At 34.2% G+C, this 16,206-nt stretch overlaps 1 protein-coding gene across 1 annotated transcript; it reads left to right on the top strand.

Moving 5' to 3' along the window:
• Positions 1-3,542: 3,542 nt before the first annotated feature.
• LOC116007333 (glucan endo-1,3-beta-glucosidase 12-like) lies at positions 3,543-6,951 on the top strand. The gene is made up of 4 exons (XM_031247990.1): positions 3,543-4,036; positions 4,791-5,462; positions 6,078-6,225; positions 6,312-6,951. Exons 1-4 carry the CDS (start codon positions 3,973-3,975, stop codon positions 6,499-6,501), a joined length of 1,074 nt encoding a protein of 357 aa, XP_031103850.1. The 5' UTR covers positions 3,543-3,972; the 3' UTR covers positions 6,502-6,951.
• Positions 6,952-16,206: the final 9,255 nt, after the last annotated feature.

Here is a 16,206-nt window from a genome sequence, read left to right on the forward strand (position 1 = left end):
TTGGTGGCCCCAAAACTAACTATGTGGTTGAATTGCTAAAGACATTGCTTTAAAAATGTGAGCTTTATGATTCTTGGATGTGAATACTTGTGTGGTTGATGTTTGATATGTTTTGTGCCTAAGTGTGGCCACATTAGGTAGCAAACCCCGTGAAAGTGAGTGTGTGCACGATAGCGGCCACTCACGAGTCCAACTCATCCACATCTCCGCCCTTAGTCCGAAAGGAAGAGGTCCGAGGGGAGTGGTAGACAAGGTGTTTGATAAAATGCCCCAACCGAATGAGGATGTGGGAGTCCAAGTGTGACGCCACTTGGTGAAGTGCCATGAACTCCCTAGTTGAATCCAAATCATTTGCTTGCAAAATCACTAGAAAGTAGACCACATAGGCTAGCCACGAGCCCCAATCTCCACTTTACCTTTTTCCAAACCAACCATTTTAAACCTCAAAATCCTTGTACAAACCTATGCCTTATCTTCCTCTTGTTCCTAGTTAGTTCTTGCAACTCTTACCTCTTAACATTCTAAATGCCAACACTAATTCGCTCCAATTTGTCATCTTTGAGAGACACGCCACTCGGGGAGTTTTCCTCGTTTTACTACACATCCACCTCACCATAAACTATACATCCTTCAGTGTGTGTGTGTGTTTGTGTGTGGAGGAGACTGTTGACCCTCTATGCTTTAGTATGTTGAGAAAGTAGCTATGAATAGATCAGATACTACATTGTAACAGAGTCAGTAGTACTAAAAAAAAACATGTTACATCCTTTCTATTTTTTAATATTTTAAAATTTTCTTTTTTAAAAACAGAAATTATGCAAGGTTGACTCACTTCTTTGCGAGACAAAAATTTTGAACCCTAACATACCCCACCTTGGGGCAAGTTAGGACGATTAGCGTGCGTTAACCCAATTTGACGCCCCCTACCTGGTTTCCATCTCAATCACTGATTTCCCTTTAAAGATGCTTCTCCAAACCAATTTTAGTTATAATTAATTTAAACAAGTAATTAAAAAAAAAAAAAAAAAAAACTTCCAATTTATTCTTTATACAGTATTTTACTCACCCAAAAAATCTTAAACCGCCCACTTATCACCTAAATAATTTAAATGCTACCTTTTTCCAAGTCCTAAATTATTGTCTATATATCATCATGTGAATTGCATGAGGGCAAACAATTGGGTATGAATGCCAACATTATTGTTGTTGTTGTTGTTGTTACTACAAAAATTTCTTTTACTGATAAACAATCGATCAAAAGGTTGTTTGTAATCGATTGTTCTTGCTTGGAACCATCCAAGATTTTATTTATAGCATCTACTAATTCCTTTGCTCTCCTACATGGGAAAGAGTCATAAATGGCAAAAACTTGTGTGAGACCGTCTCACCATGAGTCGGATCGGGTCGGGTCGGGTCGGGTCAAGATACAAATGTAACACTTATATGCACAAATGTCATACTTAGGCTATGTTTGGCAAACCTAGCTGAAAAGGTAGCTGAAAACTGAAAAGCTATAAGCTCGAAGTTAAAATCTGAAAAGCTGTTAAGCTAGCTGTTATGCTTAAAAGTGTTTGGTAAAATTAGCTTTTTGATAAACTGATAAATGTAAAAAAACTAAAAAGGACATCTTCATACAATTTAAATAATTTTAAATTTAAATAAGTTTGTTTGTATATTAAAATATAAAGTAAGAACATGTATTTCAAAATATATAAAGTAAAAAAATGTTTATAATTCATAAGATTAGTTCATATAAAAATTAATGTTCAAACACGTACAAATGTCAAACTGAAATTACAACCAAACATAATGAAAAGAAAATATCAAAAGAATTTTAATTGAAAGGGGTAAAGGATGTCATTTATTTAAAATAATAAGGATAAAGATGGAAAAAAGTTAAAAAGCTACTAGCTTATTTTTGAAAAGCTACCCCAAGTAGCGTTTCAAAATAAGCTCTTATTTTAAGCTACTAGCTTATTTTGGAACATTACCAAACAGAGCTTATAGCTTATTAGTAGCTTAAAATAAGCTATAAGCTCCTAAATAAGCTCTGTCAAATAGAGTCATATATGCTCAAATGTAATACTAATCATGAATAAAATTTTTGTTACTTATTATGGTAAATATAATACTTTTAAGGGAAAATACAATACTTTTATATTTCGATTTAAAAGTATTACATTTTTCCTCAAAAGTATTATATTTGCCCTTATAAGTGAGAGACACTTGTCAACATTACTTATTATGAAAAATGTATTACTTTTTCTCTTATAAGTAACAAAAATTGTATTTTTGATTAGTGTTATATTTGAGCATATAAGTGTGAGATTTGTACATATAAGTATGACATTTGCATGGTGCTTTGACCCGACCCGACCCGTCTCACGAATAAAGATCCATGAGACGATCTCACACAAGTGTGACCGGTCATAAATATATGCCTTAACCGCAATTAGCCAACTAACTAAATTCACAAGATTGAATAAGATACTATACTTTTTTTGTAGATGAAGTAAGAAACTAAGATCTTATGCATAAACAACTTTTCACATAAGGCAATCCAAGGATCTTGAGCATATATCTAAACTAAACATGTTTAAGGAAAGAAAATCCCATATTCTTGAGTAGTTTTTATAAGTAAATGAGTAAGAGTTAAGCATATGTTAATCTCTCTAATTGACAACCCCGTCCTCTACTTCACTATGTTCCATTAATTACTAAAACTCGATCCCTCCAAATACAATGCAAGCCAAGCACCCAACACAACAACAACAACAACAACAACAACAAACAGCAGCAGCAACAGCAACAACAATAACAACAGCAACAACAATAATAATAATAATAATAATAATTATTATTATTATTATTATTATTATTATTATTATTATGGAAAATTATAATTCATTCGCTCACAAATATGTCAATTATCAATGTCACCCCTGAATTATTAGTGGTAAATGTTGTTCATCAATTTTCAAAACGTGACATATATTGCTCATCCCATGAATTATTAGTGGTTACCCACCGTTTTTCCTGTTCGAAGACCACGTTTTTTTCCTCCATTTTTCTTTTTTCGTTTGTTCTCCTTCCGTCAACAACAATTTTTCTCTTTCTTCCAATTATGGAAAGGGCAATATATGTCACGTTTTGAAAATCGAGGAGAAACAGTTACACCATTAATAATTCAGGGGTGACATTGATGATTGACATATTATGAGGAACATAAATTACAATTTTTTCTTATATTATTATTATTATTAGGGCTCCACAAATTACATGGCTTTTTGCCCCTAATATTAGACCATTGAAGATAAGATTCAACTTTTGCTTTCTACGTGCATGTATACGATAGTGCATGCATGTAATTTGTCAAGCACTACATTCCGGCTATAAACTAACAAACTAAAAGAAAAAGGAAATAATTTTCTATACGAAATAATATATTCTATGCTTTTCCACAGTGTAGACGCAAAAACATTATTTCCTAGTTCAAAATTCATTCTTCATGACAAAGGAATCAACTTTTTCCTGACCATTGCACGACACATCATATTCTCTCTTCTCTTTTACTTTCTCTCTCTTTTCTTTCCCTCTCCCCCACCTTTATCTTCATCACCTTTCCCTCCCCCTACCCCTACCTTCATTGTCTTGGGGAGTGTTACTGTTAAGTCGGCGTCACATTAGATCAACATCTGAGATTGCCTTTTATATATATATATATATGTAACGAAGCACAACTCAACTGATTGAGTAATTTAAAGTTTTGCTTCGTTGATAATTACAAGGTGCAGAGTTCAAACGAATTGAAGTTGGTTTATATAACATCACATCCTTCCCCCACCCAAGATTTTTCTCCCCAAGCTATCAGATCAGATCCTTTTTCATGCTGTGATTGTCATTAAGATTGAAATTCTTCGATTTGGATCTCTTTCTCATCAAGCTATAGCGTAGACACCCAAAGTCACTGTAATGGCTACAGGAGGGGCTTCCCAATTTTTCTTCTTATTGTGTCTTCTCATTTCCTGCTCGTATGGTAAGCACTTTACTCTCTGCATCTTTATTATGTCATTTCGATCTCTTCGATCTGTTTTGTAGTGTAATCTTCTTTACGACTTGGTATATATGGTTCTTCACACTAATACATAGCCTCTGAAATCGATCTATTATAAAAGAATTGAATGGTGTTTGTAGTTTTTAGGAGAAATTTCATTTCGTATTCTTGAATGTCTACAACATAACATTCAGATCTCTAAATTGGGTTATGCCACAATGGTACAAGCAAACTTAGTGCTGTTGGGAGAGGTAGGGTGCTAGACTTGACCCACTAGTCTATATCCTACAATTCTTTAATTAGTGTTGGGCAGTGACACAGGGTGTGGAACTTGGCCCACTGCACAACAATTCTTCAAAATTAGTATTGGGCGGAGGCAGGGTGCTGGATTTGACTCATCCATTCGCCCAACAATTTTCCAAACTTAAAGCAGAGGTAGGGTGTTAGACTTGACCCACCAATCTCTAGCCAACAAATCTCCAGACTTATTGTCGGGCGGAGGACTTGGCTCACCCGTTTTGGCCAAACAATTTTCCAAATTTAGGGTAGGGGTAATGTGCTGGACCTAGCCCACCAACCTTCGCTCAACTCTCTCCCAGCACGTACTAGCTCTTGTTGAAAATTGAATTCGTAACTTGACTGGAATACCACTTATTAGTAGATTGATTTGCACATATTATAGAATGGAGAGAAGTATGTAATTGAATTGCATTAATTGGGTGTTTTTATCTTGAAGGGGCATCTTCTGCAAGTATAAACTTTGATGAACACACAGATCTTAAAAGGGAAAAGCAGCAGGTGCAGGCATTCCATTTGTCCAGAAAAGATATGCAAAACTATGTTCCAGCCTGGGTAAATCCAATGAATCATGATCAGCTAATGGGTGATCCATCAACACCTACAACGCCAGTTACCAACCCTGTCACAACACCTCCGGCGGCCAATTTACCTCCGGCGGGAATTGTCACCGTCCCGGCCACAACCCCAACCCCGTCGGCTCAGACGCCACCCAACCCAGTTTCTAGCCCTCTACCTGTCCCCTCCACAAACCCAAATCCAGTGAACACACCACTTCCTGCCGTCACTAATCCTGTCACAACACCCTCCGGCGGAGGCTTTCCTGTCACGCCGCCTGCTGCGGCAACCAATGCGCCGCCTGTTTCCGGGGGGCAGAGCTGGTGCGTGGCGAGGAGTGGAGTGCCGGAGATTACGCTGCAATCTGCGCTGGATTATGCTTGCGGGATTGGCGGTGCGGATTGTTCAGGCATTCAGCAGAGTGGGAGCTGCTACAACCCAAATTCTCTGCAGAATCATGCCTCTTTTGCATTTAACAGCTATTATCAGAAGAATCCCCTGCCCACTAGCTGTGACTTCGGGGGGACTGCCATCGTTACTAGTACAAATCCAAGTAAGACACACACAATCTTGAAAACCGCGCTGCGGTTTTATATTATATGTTGATCACAATCTGTTTGTGTTGGGCGGAGGCCGGTAATGGCCAAGTCTAACAATTGGTGACTAGATGAGTAGGTCAAGCGTCAAATCTAACATCATGACTATAAAAAATGTGATGGTAGTATAAGGAATTAAAGTTACATCTTCACAAGTTGCTACAACTTTTAGCCTAGTACGTGATAAGTGTTTGATCCTAACAAATGGTATTGAAGAAGAGGCTGGTAAGAGCCAAGTTCAGTAATTGGTAACGGGTGATTGTTAGGTTGAGGACGATGAAGGGTCAAATCTAACACCTTGCCTTTCAAAAATGTGGCGGTGGTATAAAGAATTAAAGTTGCAACTTAGCCGGTAGCTATAGCTTTTCCCCTAGTGATAAGTGTTTGATCCTAGCAAATGGTATTGAAGGAAGGGGAATAGTTGGATGGAGGCCATTAAAGGGCCAAGTCCAAGTGGTGGCGATATAAGAAAATAAAGTTGTTCATTTGTTATTAATTATAGTTTTTGGCCTAGTGATAAGCACTTGATCTAAGAGTTTACCTGCTCTAATTTGATGATCTTTTGCGCGCAGGCTCTGGTTCTTGTGTTTACCCAACATCAGGATCATCTTCATCTTCTTCATCACCGCTCACACAAAATCCAACTCCATCAGCTCCGATCACGACGCCCACTACAACTCCAACCACAACTTCATCATCTGGAACAGGATTATTGCCTGAGTAAGGGATCATCCTATCATATCCTTATTTGAGTTCATAGCTCATCCATTACGTACCATTGATTCAATTGCTTTTAATTTGCACAGCTCGGGCACACCACCAACATTGTTAAATGCAAGCAATCCTGTGCCTGGAGGGGAAATGCCTGGCTTGGGAGGTGCCATTCCTCTTGGAAACACCTCCACAATATCCATGTCGCCCATTCTGCAACCCTTTGTTGGCTACATCTTTCTGCTGGCATCCATCTGTACTGGGACACTTGCCCTCAAAATCTGAGGAGTCCCTAATTACCAAACTGGATCTAATTGGCTTTCAAGCTAGCTAGCTATATGTACAGTTCCGTTGGATCGGAGGAGAACATCAAGCTAAGGTTTAGAGATCAGAGCTATACCTTTATACCATCCCACTTCTGTTCACAAGTTAGTACACTTTGATTCAAGCCCCTTAGACTACATGCACATCTTTCATATTTTAGTGCTTAATATTACTAGATTATGAAATAGGTTATTACTAGATTCATGGTTTAAATGGAGTTGTGTAAATCAAATTCTTGTTTCATTTCTTTCTCTCTCTCTCCTTGATCTGGAAAGAAGATATTACAATGGTTTAATTAAATCCCATGCCTCGGCTCTCAGGAGTCAAGAACATCACTCCTGACTCCTCAACTTGCCACAATATTTTAAGCAAGCATTCATCAAATTAAGATTATTATAGGTTTCAGGATGATTTTGAGTACTCCCCGGCCTATCCAATTGTGTGTGTATATATAATAGGTTTAGGGATGATTTTGAGTACTATATTGGTAGTGTTAATCGGGTTTGAAATGGGTACATGTAATATCCATTCGTATTCGTGTAGTTCTAAACGTATTCAAATTCACATTTCTCCGGCCTATTTCATTTCAGCTAAATTGGTTGGATAGTTAGCTTAATAATTACAAGTTGTTAATGCTGACTCCTTATGTAAGTTGTATATTGTTCTTTTTTGTTTGAGCAAATTAACTATAAACAATCAATGTTGGTTTATCTTTCTATGGCCCTTGACTTGAGCCAATCAACTATTGATAATCTAGAGTAATCTATCTTATTAGCTAGAATTACAAGACCGATTTCACTTAAAATACTACACCTTTAAAAAACACAATTTTGGACCAGCACCCACAATACAAAGTAGACCTTGGTCCATAGTATAATTTGCCTCAAATGGGCAGGTTAACCCGCGCAATTGGTCTGTGCTAGTCCAGTTAAAATATGAATATGAATGTATGATCGAGCTAGATCAACCAATAAAAATCTTAGCCCAGCCCAATCCAAGTCCCATATTATCAAAAAAATTATTTTTTTAATCTCTTTAGTTTACACTTATTACGTACATTTATCAATTACCGATTAAAAATTGGACTGGACTAGACCATCCAAATAATAAATATCTTTACCCTAACTATAACAAAATAAATAAATAAATAACTTTAATTCTTCAATTTCTTTAATTTAGAATTATTAAATTTATCAATACCTGATTAAATATAAATTTGGTTGGGTGGAACCGAATATTAAAAGTCTTTTTCTGACACAACCCACATCTCTAAAAAGATATAACTTTTTCTTCAATTCATTTAATTCGAAATTATTAGATTTATCAATTTATGTACTTATTTTTATTATAATAAATTTAAAGTTTTTTTTTTTGAGTACTATTGACCCTGGTACATGTAGTATCTGTCTATATGCACTTTCTCAACCTACTGAAACCCAATGAGTCGATATCGGCCTCACTGAGACTTGAACCCATGACCTCCTACATGGGCAGCTCAACTGGTCACATGGGTGAAGTTTAGGAGCAAAGGCCAGGGATCAAGTCTCACCAACGGCAGTGTGGTGGCAACCTCTCGGTTGAGTTACCATGATTTACATCCTCTTATATGTTTTGTCGGGTCGGGACGTGGGGAGCCCTTGGAGTTGGGGAATAAAGTTAAAAATTATTATTTTACATATTTTATTATAATAATTATAAATCTTTATAGCTATTATAAAATTTAATTCATATTTATATTTTAATATAAATAATAATTATTATTATTATTGTTATTGTCATTATGAAAATAATTAATATTTTATATAAAAATAATAATAGATTTATGTTCGGGTTTTTGAAAAATGAACCAAACAGAAAAAATACAATAACTTTCAGTCCAAAATATTTTTTAAATGAATCATTATTCAGAAATTATTTTCTAAAAAATATTTGTCATGTTTTCAAATGGACCCTTAGTATTATCACTTAATTATAGGCAATCTATTACGGGGCGTTTGGTTAGAGGGAAGAAATTAAGTGGAAAAAGAATTACAATTTCATAGGAAAAAATAATGCAGGAATAAAGTGGAGTTTAAATTCCAGTGTTTGGTTTTCCGGAATAAAATTACTGATAATTTCAATTCTAATGTTTGGTATACATGGAATTGAGAGGAAGTAGTATATAAAGTCCAAAATGCCCATTGTTGTTGTTATTATTATTATTATTATTATTATTATTATTATTATTATTATTATTATTAATCTTAAATGACAAGTATCTCTTGGATCCATTTGCATATTCCAACACACACACAAAATATAACATATTAAATTCAAAAGCACTCATCTATATATCGTATCTCTTGAACTAAAAAAACATAAGCATTTGATTTGATCAGTCAAGAAGTTTGATCAAAGCCGTCAAGTACTTTTCATGGGAAAACCCATCAACTTGACTTAACTCGGTGTCTAATTGCTTCACTTTTTCTTGAAGAGTTGTTGCATATAAAGAATGCAAATTTTGAAAAGTTCTGCATATAAAGAATTCAAATGAACATACACGAAAGTTATTGTATTTAAACAATGCCTATAAAGAATGCAAATTTTGAATAGTTGTTGCATACAAATATTTAAAGGAACATACACAAAGGGAAGTCCAAGAATAATACACGTTATAATTTAAAACTTGTGTGAGACCGTCTCACCATGAGACGGATCGGGTCGAGTCGGGTCAAGATGCAAATGTAACACTTATATGCACAAATGTCATACTTATATGCTCAAATGTAATACTAATCAAGAATAAAATTTTTGTTACTTATTATGGTAAATATAATACTTTTAAGGGAAAATACAATACTTTTACATTTCGATTTAAAAGTATTATATTTTTCCTCAAAAGTGAAAGACACTTATCAACATTACTTATTATGAAAAATGTATTACTTTTTCTCTTATAAGTAACAAAAATTGTTTTTTGATTAGTGTTATATTTGAGCATATAAGTGTGAAATTTGCACATATAAGTATGACATTTGCATGATGCTTTGACCCGACCCGACCCGTCTCACGAATAAGAATCCGTGAGACGGTCTCACACAAGTGTGAACCTTGAAACAAATGGTTGATGTAAATGTCATGCAACAGACTCATTCTTAAGCGCCCAAATTAGCCTTTCCATCTAATCTAATATAAGATGCCAACTTTTTTTCCACCACAAATGAGTCGAATATGCATTTGGTTGAATTGTTGGTGACCTGTCAAGTGCAACATGAAAATGATGCACTGGGCCCTACAGCTCAGGAGATATTCAAACCAGATATTAGTATAAATTAATAAATGTGTGATATACTCGGCTAAAAATAATTCGTGACCTTAATGTTGAATTATGTACCGACTAAACCATCCATTTTCAGGACCTTTTTGACATTTCTCTTTTCACTTCTAAATTATTAATATTATAATGGAAGTGTTTGAAAAATATGTTATCAGTACAAATTTGACTTGTTATTAAATTGAATGTTTGGTAAATAACTTTTTGACTTGGCTTATTGATGTCAATCAACTAAAAATGAAAATACTGTTGTAATAGACTTATCAGCTCAAACATATTGATCAAGGGAAATTTGCAGAGGAAAAATAAAAGACAAAGTAAGTAGACATGGGGGGTAATTCTTTATTCATCTGTGTATCTCCTTCTAATACAAGAGTATATACATATACAAGGTGATTAAGAATGCCATAATGGTAATAATTACAAGCTCTTACAAACGTTACAATACTATATAATAATGTCCATAATAAATATTTATAACACTCCCCCTTGGACATTATTTGATCATGATCTTGCCTCGTTAAAAACTTGCTAGGAAAACCCTATGGGAAAAACCTATACAAGAAAAATAGAAGGTATCGTGCGTATAAAATATATTCATGTCTCATTAAAAACTTCACTAGGAAAACCACATGGGAAAAACCTAGTTGAAGAAAATAGTACATGGTATTTATGAAATCATATATACTACTGGTTGCCTCTAAAACCTTAACTTAAGAAAATCCTATGTGAAAAACTTAGTTAAGGGAAAAAGAGTACAACCATAAGCCTTCAGGACATATTTCTTTGCAATGTCTCCCTCTTATTAAGGTTACTATATCATACCCATGCCTCATTAAAAACCACACTAGAAAAACCCTGTGGGAAAAATCTAGTGAGGAAAAGAGTAAGTAAATTTATTCTTCATCTCCCCCTGAAGATAATAATCTTCAAGTTCTATATGGTTTTCAATAAGTTGTAGAGAAGAGATATGACACAATCTTCAGGATTGTCTTTAGAATTGAATTTGATCATATGCTTAATGATCATATGGACTGATGAAATTGTTATAATATTTTTGTTGCTCCCCCTGAATTTAACCTACGCATATCGATCTTAATTACTTTTGTAGGTAGGGATTTGAATGAGTACACAGATTTGTCAACGGAGCAATTCATATATTTTTATCATTTCTTCTTAGGGAGAAAAATCATTTTCAGTCAATTTGACTTTGTAGAAAGATCATAGTTTTGTGAAGTAATCATTTTGTGATTTTATCACCTTTTGAGAAAAATGGATATTAGTAATCAACTTATCCAATATAAAATATGTGATAATTGTGTCTATTGGCTACATATCTAATTTATTTACTGCTAGTTTTATTTGAATAGCGGAATATAATGCCATGGCCATTATTAGGTCTCTGCGAAAACCCTCAACTCGCCTTACATTGAATTTTCATAACACCCTCTGGTGTATATATTTCTTTAGCGAGTTTTGATTTGTATGCCTTAATTGCTTTTTTTCTAAAACAGTTAGCACGCTTCGGGCGTTAAACTACTGTTTTAATTTCCGGATCCAGATTTTAAGTATTCATTAGCAATAGAGGCAAAATATGTTGTCGACAACTGTAATTATTTCGCGCAAATATTTTTATACACATGGCATTTTTGTATCAACCAAATAGATGGCATTTCCCAAGAGTATTTTTTTAATATGGTTGTTCCGCTTCCCCAGTATTTTATTTATTTGGTGCACCTACAATTTTACTAGAGATTTTCATCTTCTATACGAATATCTTCAGGATAAAATTTTATGTTCTAGGAGTGACGAAATATTTACATTAGTTCTAGTTTTTGCAAATTCTGAAACCGATAATATTTCTAATGCTTCTGGCATAAAGAAAATCGGTAGAAAAGATTAGTCCTATTTGGGGATTTCAATAATATTTCTATGGACATAGTCACTCCTTGATATTTCTAGCAGATTTTTGTTGAATTTCTGAATCTTCTGGTTCAATAAAACTAATACATGGGTTTGAAGATCTTTTAATTTTATGAAATTTTATCGGCATTCTATAAAAAGTTTGGTCAAATCTCCCCCTAATGCCAAGAAACGATCTTATAATAGAGTATGCAGTCAACGTCTCTAGTAATCCTTATTATACTCTTGAGTATTTGATGGCTCTAAGAAAAGAGAGAACTGCAAACTAATATTGAAAAACTTAACGCAGATTAGGGGTGTAAACAAATCAAATATTTTAAATTCGATTCGAATTCGAATATGTTGATTCGAATTCGAATCCAAATTCGAATACGAATATTTCGAATTCGAATCCAAATTCGAATATTTTTTTCGATTCGAATTTTATTCGAATACGAATACGAGTATATTTGATTCGAATACTATTCGAATATTCGAATGTATATATATATATAATAATATTTGTTCCTCACCTAATTCCTAACCCTAAGTGACTAAGTCACGGACTCAAGGTAGCCTTCAGCCCTTCACCTAATTCCAGCACAGCTGCTGCACAGAGCCTTCGTCTCTTCCCCGCTTCACGCAAAAACCAGACGCGGGCCAGACGGAGACGCGGAGAGCCGAGACCTCCAGTCCAGACGGCGACCACCGGCGGCCGGTGCCTTCCTTCGGGAAGACCTCCCGTCCAGACGCGGAGTTCCGACAGCAGTTCAGACTTCAGTGTCGCGGTGTCTTCCGTTTCTCCGGCGGCTACAGCGACAAATGGGCTCCTCCGTTTCTCCGGCGGCTGCAGCGACAAAGGGGCTCCTCTGTCAGATCTGACAACGGCGACGAGCTTCAGCAGCGGCGGCGGTTTGACAGTCTCCTTCTCCCATATCTTTGCCATTTCTTCTCCTTCTCTGTTCTCCCATCCCTTTGCTTCCGTCTCTAAGTGAAGACCTATGTCGGGCGACTACTCAACGACAACGACGACTGGGGGAACAACAGATCTGGCGTTGACGACGAGCTTCAGACGGTAAGTCTTTTTTTTTTTTTTTTTTCACAATGAGTTGATACAGGTGCAGTTTCTGATCGAAAGGGGAGTGTTTCCATCTTGTCCTGTTTAAATCATTCAAAAGGTAAACTATTTTCTTTCCGACCTTGTATTATTTTTTGAAATCAATGCTTTAGTTTCTACTTTTCTCTTTTATCTTCTTTGAACTCTTTATCTATTAGTTTCTTGTTGTTAATATTTTGTATGCTGTTATTGCAAAGTTGTATTTCTTGATTGTTTCTAACTGAGCTTAGTATTGTAGAGAATTTCAGTCCTGAATGTAACTTATGTTGCTGTGCATTTTTTCCCCCTTCAATTTACTCAGGCCGTGGATTACATTGAATATGATTCTTCGAAGCAAGCTATTATGGTGTTTAAAGCGAGTTGCAAGCTGAAATTGGAAGACTATAAACAAGCAGTGAATCAAGCTATTATGGACTTATGGAGTTGAAAGAGTTAGATTGTGTGTATTGATATATTTGATACCGATTTTAATGGTGTAATACTTGCAATTTTTTGCAATTATAGGTTTACGGTATGAGATATCAGATATATTGTAATAAATAGGTATATATTAATAGAAATTTTTATGCTGTTTAAATTTAAATTTTTATTACATTTTAGCCTAATTTATTAGAAAAATTGAAAAAAAAAATTTAACCATTTCGAATTCGAATATTTGAGTCGAATCGAATATATTCGAATAATGTGGTCGAATCGAATACGAATAACATTTTCGATTTGAATAGTAATCGAATACGAATACGAATATGCTTTAAGTATAGTCGAATTCGAATCGAATAGTTAGGTATTTGACTCGATTCGATTCGTTTACATCCCTAACGCAGATAGGGAAATGCGATTTTAAACCATGTACTATGTGTTTGTGATATGTAGTGGTTTCTAAATTTTGGAGGTCCCCAAAATAGATAATTTTCCTCCATAATTACTTAATTTGCCTTCTGGGCAAAACTCTATTAAGATTTTAGAGCTCTAGTTAAAAATAGGATATTTTTTTGTCTATCTCAAATAATTTGTTTCAATTTTGATACATGCCATATATTCTTTTAGACAATTAAAATATCACATTATATAAAGGCACACAATTGTCAATATAAGATAATTATAAAATATCCTCTTTCAGAAAAATACTTATCTGGCATCTTCAGTATGTTTGTCGAGCCACCGCTGGTCTTTATATGATGTTGGTAATTGCCAAAGTCGCCTTTTCACAAATTGCAAATTGACAGGGATAGCCAAAAATATCGTAGATTTGTATTAAGATAAAATTGTAATTAACCAAAATTAGGCAAATATGAAAGAAAGAAAAAAAAAATCATAAAGACCTTGCATTCTTAACATAATTGATATTCCAATATTAATATTAGAATTATAATGGGCCATAAACCTATGTATGCAATAAGTAGGCATAAATAACCCATAAAGCATTTAGTAACAGTATATTCCAATTATTTGAAAAATGGAAAAAAGAGAGCAAGAGAAGGCAATCAGAGAAAGGAATGCAGGTCCTTTATTTTGACTGCAAATGTATAGTATCTCAAGAAAAAAAAAAACAGACAGACACAATTTCGAAAGGTGTCACAATGAGGTGGATGAAGCATGGAATTGGTTCACCATAAATCTGACCCACCAAACAAAGAAAACTAGATGGTAATATTAATATAATATCTCATTGTATTTCAATTACACAGTACTTTAAAATTACCCGCAGACAGTTCTCAAAGTTTATATCCATATATAAAAACATACATATTATAATAGATTACCGATAAGAATGCATGGTAATAAAATTAATAATTAAATCAGCAATAAAGGATGGTAATAATTGAAACGGTTTCCTTAAGTCCATACAAGGAAATTCAATACCAATCACATAGTATGGATGATCGCATCAATTTACCATACTAAAAATTATTAAAGTAATCTAGCTAATGATTGATAAACATCCACATGATAAAATCGGGGGAAAAAAAAAACGAGCAAAGTATGTATATGTAGAGAAAAAAAAACTCGAAATTTTCTCCTTTTCCAAGAAAAATTTGGTCTGAATATATATAGAATGGTGTATTTAGTGTACAGCAGATAGCAAAAAATACATTCTGGAATTTGTCATCACAATTCAGTATGATCAATAAGAATGTCATGAATGATAGAAACAAAAGTAATCCAAATATCCAATCTTGAAGATTCAATGCTAAAGCCAATATCATAAGCACATTGATCACTGATTGATTCAAAATCAAAGAGTATTTTGATATAGGATAATATGTATTTCAAAAAAAAGATCTGTATGTTTGTGTCAGTTGCCATTAAACAGAATATACAAGTTTACAAAATATATACTATCAAAAAAAATGCATTTGTATTATCACGTTTCACATATTCAGAAATGCATAAAATATAAACATGAACATTTTAGGCATCCTGAAAGTATAAGCCATAAAAAAAACGTACTCATAATATTACATTACCGACTGTGGTATTGAGCAAACGTACTCATAATATTACATTACCGACTGTGGTATTGAGCGTGCTGATAAATAATATTACATTACCGACTGTGGTATTGAGCGTGCTGATAACTTGTTGTAATAGACCTATCAGCTCAAACATATTGATCAAGGGAAATTTGCAGAGAAACGTACTCATAATATTACATTACCGACTGTGGTATTGAGCAAACGTACTCATAATATTACATTACCGACTGTGGTATTGAGCGTGCTGATAAATAATATTACATTACCGACTGTGGTATTGAGCGTGCTGATAACTTGTTGTAATAGACCTATCAGCTCAAACATATTGATCAAGGGAAATTTGCAGAGGAAAAGTAAAAGACAAAGTAAGTAGATATGGGGGGTAATTCTTTATTCATCTGTGTATCTCCTTCTAATACAAGAGTATATACATATACAAGGTGATTAAGAATGCCATAATGGTAATACTTACAAGCTGTTACAAACGTTACAATACTACATAATAATGTCCATAATAAATATTTATAACAAATACTACTTTGAATTGCTTATTAATATCAGCCTCCTTAATAGTTGTTGGTTTTTATAGTTTTTATATGGGTCACACTTGTGTGAGACCGTCTTACGGATCCTTAATCGTGAGACGGGTCGGGTCAAAGCACCATGCAAATGTCATACTTATATGCTCAAATATAACACTAATCAAGAATACAATTTTTGTTACTTATAAGAGAAAAAGTAATACATTTTTCATAATAAGTAATGTTGACAAGTGCCCCATACTTATAAGGGCAAATATAATACTTTTGAGGAAAAAAGTAATACTTTTAAATCGAAATGTAAAAGTATTGTATTTT

The sequence above is a fragment of the Ipomoea triloba genome, chromosome 15, assembly GCF_003576645.1.
Source record: "Ipomoea triloba cultivar NCNSP0323 chromosome 15, ASM357664v1".
NCBI lineage: Eukaryota > Viridiplantae > Streptophyta > Magnoliopsida > Solanales > Convolvulaceae > Ipomoea > Ipomoea triloba.